Raw genomic sequence first — 13,439 nt, 5'->3', positions numbered from 1 at the left:
GTAGCACCTGAAGAAATACCATAAAAACAAACAAAACTTCTAAACAAAATCCAGATTTTAAATACTCAGAATAAAATGCATAAAGAAAAAAAATCACTCTAGTACACTTCACCTTCCCTAACCTTCTCCTGTGAAGATTACAAATTTAGGGAAGATGAAGGGAACAGTGAGGGTTAGTAAGGGAGTCTACAACACTGATGAAAACCTTGCAAAGTACTAACTGGAAGCCACCATTGTTCAGCTAAAGACCATCTCCATTTCACTTTTGTCAACTCAAGACATCCCCATGCTGGACCCATTAATAATGCCCACCACACTACTTTTATCTAAGACCAAAACTTCACGGGTTCTTTTCTCTGTGGCATGATTTCCCATGCCTGCCCCTCACCTTCACTTTGCTCACATCATGACAATTTCCTGGCCCTTCTTTCTCTTCCCATTTTTGTCAACAACCAACCTCTTTGCATCATCAGTTGTTCTAGGATCAACCATGTCATGGTGGCACTCCATCATTACTGTGTTGCACACTTCTCTTTCTAAATTTAAACTCTGACTACCATCTGTCTAGGATCACTAATATTTATTTTTGTCATCCCTAATACATGGTTCTGAAAGAGATGGGAATACCACACCACCTGACCTGCCTCTTGAGAAACCTGTATGCAGGTCAGGAAGCAACAGTTAGAACTGGACATGGAACAACAGAATGGTTCCAAATAGGAAAAGGAGTATGTCAAGGCTGTATATTGTCACCCTACTTATTTAACTTATATGCAGAGTACATCATGAGAAACGCTGGGCTGGAAGAAGCACAAGCTGGAATCAAGACTGCCGGGAGAAATATCAATAACCTCAGATATGCAGATGACACCACCCTTATGGCAGAAAGTGAAGAACTAAAGAGCCTCTTGATGAAAGTGAAAGAGGAGAGTGGAAAAGTTGACTTAAAGCTCAACATTCAGAAAACAAAGATCATGGCATCCAGTCCCATCACTTCATGGCAAATAGATAGGGAAAAAGTGGTTGACTTTATTTTTCTGGGCTCCAAAATCACTGCAGATGGTGATTGCAGCCATGAAATTAAAAGACGCTTACTCCTTGGAAGGAAAGTTATGACCAACCTAGACAGCATATTAAAAAGCAGAGACATTATTTTGCTAACAAAGGTCCGTCTAGTCAAGGCTATGGTTTTTCCAGTAGTCATGTATGGATGTGAGAGTTGGACTATAAAGAAAGTTGAGCAGAGAAGAATTGATGCTTTTGAACTGTGGTGTTGGAGAAGACTCTTGAGAGTCCCGTGGACTGCAAGGAGGTCCAACCAGTCCATCCTAAAGGAGATCAGTCCTGGGTGTTCACTGGAAGGACTGATGCTGAAGCTGAAACTCCAATCCTTTGGCCATCTGATGCGAAGAGCTGACTCATTTGAAAAGACCCTGATGCTGGGAAAGATTGAGGGCAGGAGGAGAAGGGGATGACAGAGGGTGAGACGGTTGGATGGCATCACCGACTCGATGGACATGGATTCGGGTGGACTCCGGGAGTTGGTGATGGACAGGGAGGTCTGGCGAGCTGCAGTTCATGGGGTCACAAACAGTTGGACACGACTGAGTGACTGAACTAAATACATGGTTCACAAATACTGCTATAAATGTTTAAGAGTAATGAAAACAATGTGTTTGGCCTACGAAATTCACTTTACTACTTTAGCTATATCTACTTTCTTCCTCTGGGCTTCCCTATGGCCAGAAGTTTTAAATCAAGACATAATTCTCCAGACTTCTCTGGGTGGTCCAGTAGTTAAGACTGCATGTTCCCAGTGTAGGGGGCACTTGGTTTGATCCCTGGTTGGGGAACTAATATCCTGCATGCCTCACAGTGTGACCAAAAACACTTTTCTTTTTTAAATAAAAAAAGAGAATTAAATAAAAATAAAAACAAACAATTTCACAATTACTGGATCACCATCCTTAATTTGAATTCTCCCAAATCAGAGCCTGAAACAAGATAGTTTAATTGAGAGCTGATGCCAGGAAGTAGAAACATAATAGACGAGGAAGAGAAAGTCTGGGAAGAAAGAAAAACCAATAAAAGTTGCCCCAGTGAGCTTGTTATCACCATGAGAAACCCCTAGAATCTGCTGATTCTCACATTCTTTTGATGGACAGATGTCTAAGGGAGTGATAACTATCTAAGAATTGCAAAATACCTATCAGGCTGAGTAAGATTTTCTAGATTTTGCCCTGATTTACAGAAGTAGAGGGATTTGGTGGCTCCTCGACATGGGATGTTTCCTGAAGGCAGCCCTCTTTCACAGCTATGATCACAGGGGAGGAGTGTTTCAGTTTGGTGCATAAAACCCATTCCAACCACTTTTAATCTCCTGAAGATGGTCCCCGGTATTTCTCTATCTGGTCTCTCATTATCTAGATTTCAAAATGCAATTAGCTCTGTTTCCTTTCTTCTCTCTTATTAGTTACCAACTCCCCAAATACCTTCATAGTATCAGGCGTGGTGCCATAGAAAGGTTGAGAGATGACTGGCCAAGAACATAGAATTCACAGCCCTTAAGTCTCAATTAAGCTTGTTCTATGAAATTCACTAATAACGTTCCAGCAGTGTTTCACCATGAAACAACTGTGTGTTTGGTAGACAGAAATAATCTAGAAGGCATCACAAACATTAAAGATGAGGCGCTCAGCAGAATGTCGTTTCTTAAATATTGCAAAAATCTTTTTATTGATGAGAAATCTAAGCCAACATCCAGTTGGGGATTGTGGTACTTGCAAAGTATATTATGCAGATGATGTTTTAGTTTCACAAAGAGGAATAGTTCAAAGTTAGTCAACACTACTCATGAGTAGAAACATAGAGATATATTTTTGCTAAATTGTACATCATATTTTTTCTATTTGCTGCCTTTTATTCAATTATAGCTGCATTTGTGACTTATCAGACTGGCACCACTGAGAAAACACTGCTTAGTGTTTTCCTGATAAAACATTTTCCCTGATAAAAATGTGTGTGTCTATGGCTCACATATTCAGATTAGTAATCTAAATTGCATTTTAGTACATTTTTTATATTTTACTCTGGAGGAAGTTTCAAATTTACATAAACAACATTAACTTTTTCATTTTATTAAAAAAACTATCAGATCATAAATTTTTTGCCTTGGATACTCCCTAAAATCCTACAGGTTTTTATTTGCATAGACATAAAATAGTAAAATTATCTGTCAAAGGATTAAGAAGGCATATCATTTTATTTTATTGAGTAGGAAAATAAGATTCCTCTGTCATGTAAATATTTGTCCAAATTTCTGCTCATCAGAAGATCTGCTAAAATAGAAAGATCCCAAAATAGGGTACACTCTCTCTCAATCCTTCCCTAATTCTTGGACTTTAGTTGGGATCAAAACTACTTAACAAAGAGAAATAAAATCACACTAAAAGAGGGTTGGTTATTCCACTGTTTTCTGGAAAGACTGTTCTACTGACCAGTACATGTGCTTACGGGCAAAAGTCTAATATGAAAGCAAAACGCGATTTTCCCTCCTCAAACCAGTCTGAGAACACGTCATTATATATGAAAGCCTTTTCTAGGCAGTGCCACCCTCTGCTCCCCAGCCTCTTTGAACGTCAGCCTTCTTGAACGTCAGCCTTTCTATTTCACGCCCTACAGATCCCTGAAGTGCCTGGGAACTTACCCTTTGCTTTTGCCACGGGTTAGAATTTGGAATGCAGAGTTCCAAAGAATAGCAAGGAGAGATAAGAAAGCCTTCCTCAGTGATCAAGGCAAAGAAATAGAGGAAAACAATAGAACAGGAAAGACTAGAGATGTCTTCAAGAAAATTAGAGATACAAAGAGAACTTTTCATGCAAAGGTGGGCTCAATAAAGGACAGAAATGGTATGGACCTAACAGAAGCAGAAAATATTAAGAAGAGGTGACAAGAATACATAGAAGAACTATACAAAAAAGATCTTCATGATCCAGATAATTATGATGGTGTGATCACTCACTTTTTTTTTTTTTAATTTTCTTTGCTGGAAAAGATTGAGGGCAGGAGGAGAAGGGGACGACAGAGGATGAGATGGTTGGATGGCATCACCGATTCAATGGACATGGGTTTGGGTGGACTCCGGGAGTTGGTGATGGACAGGGAGGCCTGGCGTGCTGCGGTTCATGGAGTTACAAAGAGTCAGACATGACTGAGTGATTGAACTGAACTAATCACTCACTTAGAGCCAGACATCCTCGAATGTGAAGTCAAGTGGGCCTTAGGAAGCATCACTATGAACAAAGGTACTGGAGATGATGGAATTCCAGTTGAGCTATTTCAAATCCTAAATGATGATGCTGTGAAAGTGAAAACTCAGAGTAGCCACAGGACTGGAAAAAGTCAGTTTTCATGTCAATCCCAAAGAAAGGCAATGCCAAAGAATGTTCAAACTACCACACAATTGCACTCATCTCACATGCTAGCAAAGTAATGCTCAAAATTCTCCAAGTCAGGCTTCAACAGTACATGAACTGTGAATTTCCAGATGTACACACTGGATTTAGAAAAGGCAGAAGGACCAGAGATCAAATTGTCAACATCTACTGGATCATCAAAAAAAGCAAAAGAGTTCCAGAGAACATCCACTTCTGCTTTATGGACTAAAAGCTTTTGACTGTGTGGATAGCAATAAATTGTGGAAAATTCTTCAAGAGATGGGAAAACCAGACCACCTTACCTGCCTCCTGAGAAATCTGTATGCAGGTCAAGAATCAACAGTTAAAACTGGACACGGAATAACAGACTGGTTCCAAATTGGGAAAGGAGTACGTCAAGGCTGTATATTGTCACCCTGCTTATTTAACTTATAGTACATCATGAGAAACGCTGGGGTGGAGGAAGCACAAGCTGGAATCAAGATTGCCAGGAGAAATACCAATAACCTCAGATATGCAGATGACACCACCCTTATGGCAGAAAGCAAAGAACTAAAGAGCTTCTTGATGAAAGTGAAAGAGGAGAGTGAAAAAGTTGGTTTAAAACTCAATATTCAGAAAATAAAGATCATAGCATCTAGTCCCATTACTTCATGGCAAATAGATGGGGAAACAATGGAAACAGTGTCAGACTTTATTATTTTGGGCTCCAAAATCACTGCAGATGGTGACTGCAGCCATGAAATTAAAAGACGCTTGCTCCTTGGAAGAAATTATGACCAACCTAGACAGCATATTAAAAAGCAGAGACATTACTTTGCCAACAAGAGTCCATCTAGTCAAAGCTGTGGTTTTTCCAGTAGTCATATATGGATGTGAGAGTTGGACTATAAAGGAAGCTGAGCACCAAAGAATTGTTGCTTTTGAACTGTGGTGTTGAAGAAGACTCTTGAGAATCCCTTGGAAAGCAAGGAAATCTAACCAGTTCATCCTAAAGGAAATCAGTCCTGAATATTGGAAGGACTGATGCTGAAGCTGAAACTCCGATCCTTTGTCCACCTGATATGAACAACTGACTCATTGGAAAAGACCTTCTTTCTGGGAAAGATTGAAGGAAGGAGGAGAAGGGGATGACAGAGGATGAGATGGGTGGATGGCATCACTGACTCAATGGACATGAGTTTGAGTAAACTCCGGGAGCTGGTAATGGATAGGGAGGCCTGGCATGGTGCAGTCCATGGGGTTGCAAAGAGTCAGACATGACTGAGTGACTGAACTGAACTGAACTGTGGCTGTAGATAAATTGCTGAGCAACTTGTTTGGGGACAAAGAAATGTCTGAGGTCAGGCGAGCAAACAACTAATGATGCTTTACTTTGTCCGCAAAACATCAAGATCGATATGCAGGACATGTGACATTTATGGACAACTGTTTTCTTTTCCCTCTAGAGGAGGGAGAAAATACTGGATGGTCCCTTTCTTAAGAGCAGTAGAATGATTGCTGCTTTTTGATACAGCTTTTGCTGCTCCTTCCCACCAACTGGCAGTATTAATTTCCTGTACTTCAAATGCCAGAATTCAAATAATTAGAATTTTTTTGCATGCATATCTAGCTTCATTGTTTCAACTAGCCAAAACTTGGGGACAATGTTATAAATCATAGTGAACAGAGCTAGTTCTGGGAGGCTGTGAGAGACATTAGAGATCCATGATATATTCATTAAAATTAGGTCTCTCGTGGGAAAGAAAAAAATTAGGTCTCTCATGAACAATTAGGAAGAACTCAGAAAGAGAAAGCCTGATCAATGTCAAAGTTTTGGGCTGAAGTAGCTTTTCTTCTCGTTCTTCTACCGAAAGGACAGAGGACAGAATTTGGAAACTAGATTATCATCTCAGGAAGTCAATGAATTTTGCAGCTTAAGAGGCATCTTTGTCAAGAGACACAGAATGAAAATGTACATCTCCCTAAATGGAGAAGGAAGTGATGTGAATATGGTACTGACTTCTCTCTTCTTGCTTAGAGTGAGAGGAGAAGGAGGACTCACTCTTTTCATCAGCCGTCTTAGGGTCTGAAGATCCTAGATCATTTTTTTTTTGCATCCTCGTGAGTCCCTTATTCACACAACCTTAAAGCATTGCACTGAAACCATCCATGTGCTATTCTAAAACCCCACAAATTTCTGAAGTCAAGATACTAAATCTTTAAAGTGAATGCTGAGGCTTTTACAACTCAAAAAAAAAAATCTATTTTAGTTGCAAGTCAGTTAGATCAATTATAGGTGGTTTTGTTTAGTTTTTTAATTTTTTCAGAGAGAGAGAAGCATTTTCTCTTTGACAAATTATTTTCTGACTCCCAGCATGTTGTCAGGCTTTCCCTGCCCCGCTGAGAATGTGTAGGGTTCTGTGTTCCCCAGCAGACTGGAAGGTACTAGCCTTCTCCATCTACCAGCAGCAGAACAACGCACAGGTCCTTCGGAAAGCGGCATTTCAGCTCAGCGCATATTTCAGGGCTGCTCTTGAGACGGGAATCAGAGTTCTTGTCCACGGACCGGAAGGATGGAATCCACAAACATGCAGACACTCATGGTAGCAAGTGAATAGGATTTATTAAAGAGGAAGAAAGTACAAAGCTCGCAGCATAGACACTGAGGGGGTAAAGAGTCCCCTGTAGGTGATTTTAATTACCAAGGACAGTCTCTCTAAAGATACAATGTATTTTAAAAGTGAAGAAAATCATCACTTCTCCTGAACAGTCAAAGGAATCACTTCTAATCAGATATCAGGGCTCATTGTGACATCTGCTCACACACCTCAAGATAGAATAGAAAACAGGATTAAGATATGAATTTCTGAAAATAAGACCTCAACCATCTACAACAAATAAGCAACAAGGACCAAGAAAGGCAAATACCATGCACACAAATTTAATTATCCTTGTCATAACAGAGTTAATGAGCTTAACCAAGTCATCTTACTGCAGTGCATTCCAAAATACCACTTCCTGCATTATGTCACTTTATTCCATATCAAACATAAATATCAAAGGTTATCTATCCTTAGGTTGCTTCCATGTCCTGGCTATTGTAAATAGTATTGCAATGCACACTGGGTGCCTGTGTCCTTTTGAATTATGGTTTTCTCTGGATACAACCTAAATGTCCATCAAAAGATGAATGGATAAAGATATATATATATATGGATATAAAGATAGAGATAAATGAATACAGATAAAGATATAGATAAATGGATAAAGAATGGATAAAGATATATATATATATATATAGATCTATATAATGGATGGACCTGGAAATGATCATACTAAATGAATTAAGCCAGACAAAGAAATAAAAATATCATATGATATCGCTTATATGCAGAATCAAAAAAAAAAGATACAAATGAACTTATTTACAAAACATAAACAGATTCACAGACACAGAAAACAAACTTGGGTTACCAAAGGGGAAGCATGGGGAGGATAATTGAGGAGTTTTAGATTAACACATACATACTATATGTAATATCTATATATTTATATCTGTATATAAACTAGACCTCTGTATATAAAGGTATATCTGTATATAAAATAACCAACAAGGATTGCACAGGGAATTATATTCAATAGTTTATAATAATTTTTAAGGGAAAAGAACCTACATATATATAAAGAGAAAAGGATCTATATATATAATCTATATAAAGACTCTATAATCTATATCATATATATATGAATATAGATATGTAAAGAAATATACATAACTGAATCACTTTGCTGTATATCTGAAACTAAAAAACACTGTAAATCAACTATACATCAATAAAAAAACTGCATGTCTTTGGTTAGCATTTGAAGCCTTTATTAAAATCTATTTGACTTCCAAAGTAAGGATAAATAAATTCAAGTATTGATGGCAATTGATACTGTATATTTAATTGTATCATGTTCAAGGCAAATCTCAGAAGCATAAAGTTATATCTCTCAAGATTTTTTTTTAATTGAGCATAATTATTTTGTTTTTCATGGTCCCATGAGATAAAATTAAGTAAGAAACTCATAACTGAATTCTTGCTATTCACAATGTTTCCATTGGGTGTAGCTATGATATTAGAGAGGTTAATACCACAGCCTGCTTATTCAAGGAAGGATGCTCAGATATGTGGGGGATTTGTAAACTCTGGGAGTTTGTGATGGACAGGGAGGCCTGGCGTGCTGCGATTCATGGGGTCACAAAGAGTCGGGCACCACTAAGCGACTGAACTGAACTGTCTTTAGTATTAAACTACATGAGTCAGCTGTATATTCCATGGGTTAACATAAAACAATTTCAAATCAAACACATCAAGATGGATTTCACCGCCTTTTTCCAAAAAGGAAGAATCGTACAAAACTGAGACCTGTATTAAAACTTCACTCAACAATAATTCCACCTAGTTTACTCATTCTTGAATTTTTCTAATAGAATCATGTAATTCACATCTAGTTTGAATGCCTTCTGTATGTAGACGCCTGTAGGATAAAATGAGATGAATAAGCAGAAAACCCTTTAACAATGCAACTCCTTTACTCAGTGATGGGTCTGAGCAGAGTGTCTTTAAATATCTTTTATCTTAAAGGGAAAAAGAAAAAGTATTTCTCCTAAAATGCAAGGGCAGCTGACTTGCTGAGATGAAAACTGCTAACTCTTTTCCTAACAACACCATATGTCTCCAATTGGATCGTAATGCAGCTAGTTCTCAGGAGAATGTCACGCATGGAAACTAACCAAATTGAGTCACAGCTTCACTGCTGACTCATGATTAACCAGGGGTCGTGCTTTGGGATTTTTCAGAGCATCCTAATGCCAATCCAAATGGCCTTTCTTCTTTCCCAAAATTCTCCCCAAACTTAGCGTGCCATAAAATGAACCTGATCCTGCCAGAAAACTATGTCTTTTTTCTGTTTAGACTTCGTTTTCTATATAACTCAATATATTTTAAAGAACCAAAATGCTCAACCCGTAAATGCTTTAGCCATGGTTTTAAATAGTAGATACTTAATGCAGCAAACATTACAAACATGCAACATAAAATTATCAAAAGAAAAAGACTGAAGAAGTCACATTTTCCCCCTGAGAATCACTGAAAATAAAAAACTAACAAACAAACATATATGAGTCAGATATTTCCTTATCTGTTATTCTCTTTTAGAACTTCACTCAACATTTAATATTTTTATGCAGAGTAAGATGTATTTTTTCTTCCAGTTCTATTGAGATATGAGTAAGATATTTTAACCTACTTAATACACAATACTATTCATATATTTTTCTTAAAAATTAATATCATGTCAAGGCAGTCCTTGTATCACATCCTGATACATATGATATATTCTTTTGCATTGATTGTAATTCTTAATAGCATAAAGTTATATCATCTTATGTGTCAAATATTGAGAATTTTGCCTTCAAAAATATGAAATGCCCTGAAGTAGTCTAAACTGTTGCTTCCTAGATTATCTCTGATGAATTGGTGTACTAAAAAAATTTAATGTGCATTTGATATTTTTGTACTATGTGAAGTTATGTGCTAAGATTTCATGATAATGTCATATTGCTATAAAAGTTTCTAAATGCTCTTTTGCCTTTCTGCATTCTTCTTGTCATGGGCTGGTAAGAACTGTTTGGGAACTGGTCTCAATCTATGGATTCCACTGTTATTATTATTATTATTTTTACAATATGTCACTCACTGTTCAGATATTTTACAAAATAGAAATCAGGATACCAATATTAATGATATGCATCACAAACTTTCTTCACGGCAAGTGCATTTTAAATTATTCTTTGCAATTTTCCTTCTAATTCACTTTAAGGAATTAGTAGCAGAGATTCAAAAAGACAGGCCAAAGATGAATCACCAAGAAGCTTTTGGTAGTTTTGAGAAAGATGAGTTGCACAGTATTAAAAAAAATACATATTTATAAGGACAAAAATTTTCCTCCCAGTGGAGGAAACTATGGGCCTTACCATGTACTCATTCTGATAGCAGCAATGAGCCTAGGTATTATTTAATGATTACTTTATGGCATCTCTTACCTGGGATTCCTGGTGGTGTTTTCAGATATTTTCCATTAAAATGTTGAATTACCACTTCACATTTTTCAGTAGACTCCATTCTGGGGAAAGAAGTAAACAGGGGATTATATACTTTCATGAAGTTGTACATATCTAGGAAAAATTAAAAGAGAAGGAAATTAAGAAAACCCTAGACAAGCTTCATTTGAGAATTTTACCAGAATCATCACCAGTTGCCATGACCACCATAGTGGATAGACCAGCACAAACCTGTTGCCGCCAAGAGCAAGGCTGACTCTACTGAAGGCTGACTGTGTGGACGGCTCTGTGTGGAGTCCTCACTCAGACATAATCCCGAGGCATCACCTTATTTAGTCCGTATAACATCTTATTTAATCCATACAACAATTTAATCTGTACACTCAAAGGGCTCAGTTAACACCTTTTGAATGTCTGAGTTAGCAAACTTGAGAGGCGGTTCCTGCTGTTGCCTTTCACACCACGAGGCCGGCCAGGCTTAGCAAGACGAACAGGCCTTGGCGGCGTGTGGCTGAGGTGGGCCTGTAGCGGAGGCCTGGGTGACACCCACCTGCAACTACTAAGCTATACCTTGAGGGTCTCCACAAAAGAAGGCGAGGGAGTGTGCTGGCTTTAAGCCACTGGCAGGCTAAGGGAGAGACTCACACAGTAGTGTTGTCATCACGATGCCATTTCATGCTTGCATCATGACACCTTTATTCAAAATCCATGAGGGGACAGATACAGAAGGGAGCTATTTCCAGTACCAAATGTCTTAGGGAAAATAAACATACACAAACCTCAGGTCCTGAACTTTCTTACTTTCGAATTTTAGATAACCTCCTATTTCTTCATACTAGGTATATCAATAGGGCAGGTTTCTTTTGCTGAATTTTGGCATCTCACATAAAAGCTAATGAACAATATTTGGGACCGTACCATCACACTGGCAACATTAGCAGTTGGGTCTCGTTTGAGGCTGGCCTGCCTTCAAGCCTCAAGGGCATACTTTCCTTTGCTTGCTGAATAAAACTGAGCTGTAACCAAGCTGCAGCACTGGTCCGCTATTTCAAAACTTTGCTGCAGTGAGACAGAAGCAAGGAAATTACACAGTCCCCTGACATGGCTGGTGCCGTGTCGTGTTTAACCTGGCTGGAACAATCTCAGCTTGGCCCCAGCAAGGTGGAGACCAAGCTCAGCAAAAGCCCAACTTGGCGAAAGTTCACATGATAAAAGCTGAATGCAAAGGAATCCCAGCGCGATGGAAGAGACAAGAAGCCTAACATGATGGAAACTGGGACAACAAAAACAAACCTGGAAGAAAGCTCAGGCAGCTCAGTCTCAAACTCCAGAAGACCTCCAGTTAAGGTCAGCAAGCCACAACTTGCCGTGCCGACTCAACAAGGATACACAAAACTACACCCAACCACGGAAAATATCAGTCACCCTTAGACGGACACCGCTATAAGGACTCTGAGGCTTGAGACTACCAAGAGGGGGAGGCCCAATGCCCCTCGCTGTTCCAGCTCAGCAGGAAGTAGCCAGAGAGACCCCGACTCCCCTATTCCCAAAGAACTGGGCCACCCATCTCTTGAGCGGGGAATGTTAGGCAGTTAGAACAGGAAGAAGGAGCCCAAAATGGTGGTGGCTAAAGGACAAGGAAGGACTTCCCTGTAGCTCAGACTGTGAAGAATCTGCCTGCAATGCAGGAGAACTGGGTTTGATCCCTGGGTCAGGAAGATCCTCTGGAGAAGGGAAGAGCAACCCACTCCAGTATTCTTGCCTGGAGAATCCCCATGGACAGAGGAGCGTGGTGGGCTACAGTCCATGGGGTTGCAAAGAGTCAGACATGGCTGAGCGACTAACACTACATCGCACTGTCAACATTAGCAGTCTTGCCATCTCCTAAGTAGAATAGTATCAGCAACATTCTTAAATTTTAACTATATCTGGCCTTTATTATTTGGTAAAATTGGGTGGGAAAGGTAAAAATTAAAGGGTCAATTCTAATCAAAAGAAATTAATGCCCATGAATGGCACACCAGAGGAAAAATAGACTTAAGAAATGGCACACATACATAGAAAAGAGTACGTATGAAATGTGCAAAATTTGTCCAAAAGGCAAAGTGTATAATTTTGGATTTTCTGCTGGATTCTATCAATAATATGAGATTTCTTGGAATGAAGCCCTTTGACACAATTTGTTAAACTTTTCTGCATCCAAATATTACGTGTGTTTTCATGATCATATCACATGCAGAGTAAACAAGAAAAGAAAAAAATATATAAACAACTGCCAAATGAGTTATACATTTATTATAGTTACAGAAATTCCAATGTGAGAGGAATTGCAGATGCCAGGAAAACTCTGAGAAGTGTGCACAGGAGGCCAGAAAGGGCACTGGGGAAATAAGTAGGGCAGGGGCCCAGGGTGGGCAGGTGGAAGGTCATGTCCCTGTAGATGGGGCAGGGTGAGCAGAGTGCTGGGGCTGGATGGAGTTCCACTGGGGAAACTCCTGGAGATAAGCTGAGGGGTGAGGCAGGGGCATTTGAGTTATCAAGTTAAGGACTTTTTTTTTTTTTGGAAGTAAGTTGATTTGTAATGTTATGTTAGTTTCAGGTGTAGAGCAAAGTGATTCGGTTATATTCAAGAAACTAAGATCATGGATCCCAATCCCATCACTTCATGGCAAACAGAAGGGGAAAAGTTAAAAAAAAAAAAAGTAACACAATGAAGCTAGGAGCCATGCCATGTAGAGTCACCCTGAAGGAGATGAAACCAGTCAATCCTAAAGGAAATCAACTCTGAATATTCATCAGAAGGACTGATGCTGAAACTCCAATGCTTTGGACACTTGATGCAAAGAGCCAACTCATTGGAAAAGACCCTGATGCTGGGAAAGATTGAGGATAGGAAGAGAAGGGGATGACAG

General features: G+C 39.0%; 1 protein-coding gene across 14 annotated transcripts in view; it reads right to left on the bottom strand.

The window, feature by feature from the left end:
* The window catches only part of RBMS3 (RNA binding motif single stranded interacting protein 3), a 1,589,121-nt gene that overhangs the window by 264,560 nt on the left and 1,311,122 nt on the right, over nucleotides 1–13,439 (bottom strand). For all 14 annotated transcript variants that reach the window (XM_070455283.1, XM_070455285.1, XM_070455287.1 and 11 more), the window contains one exon: nucleotides 10,510–10,589. In XM_070455283.1, the coding sequence (XP_070311384.1) occupies nucleotides 10,510–10,589 (80 nt within the window). The remainder of the gene's footprint in view (nucleotides 1–10,509; nucleotides 10,590–13,439) is intronic.

The sequence above is a fragment of the Odocoileus virginianus genome, chromosome 26 (genome assembly GCF_023699985.2).
Source record: "Odocoileus virginianus isolate 20LAN1187 ecotype Illinois chromosome 26, Ovbor_1.2, whole genome shotgun sequence".
Lineage (NCBI taxonomy): Eukaryota > Metazoa > Chordata > Mammalia > Artiodactyla > Cervidae > Odocoileus > Odocoileus virginianus.
This window is presented reverse-complemented; position numbering and strand designations above follow the sequence as displayed.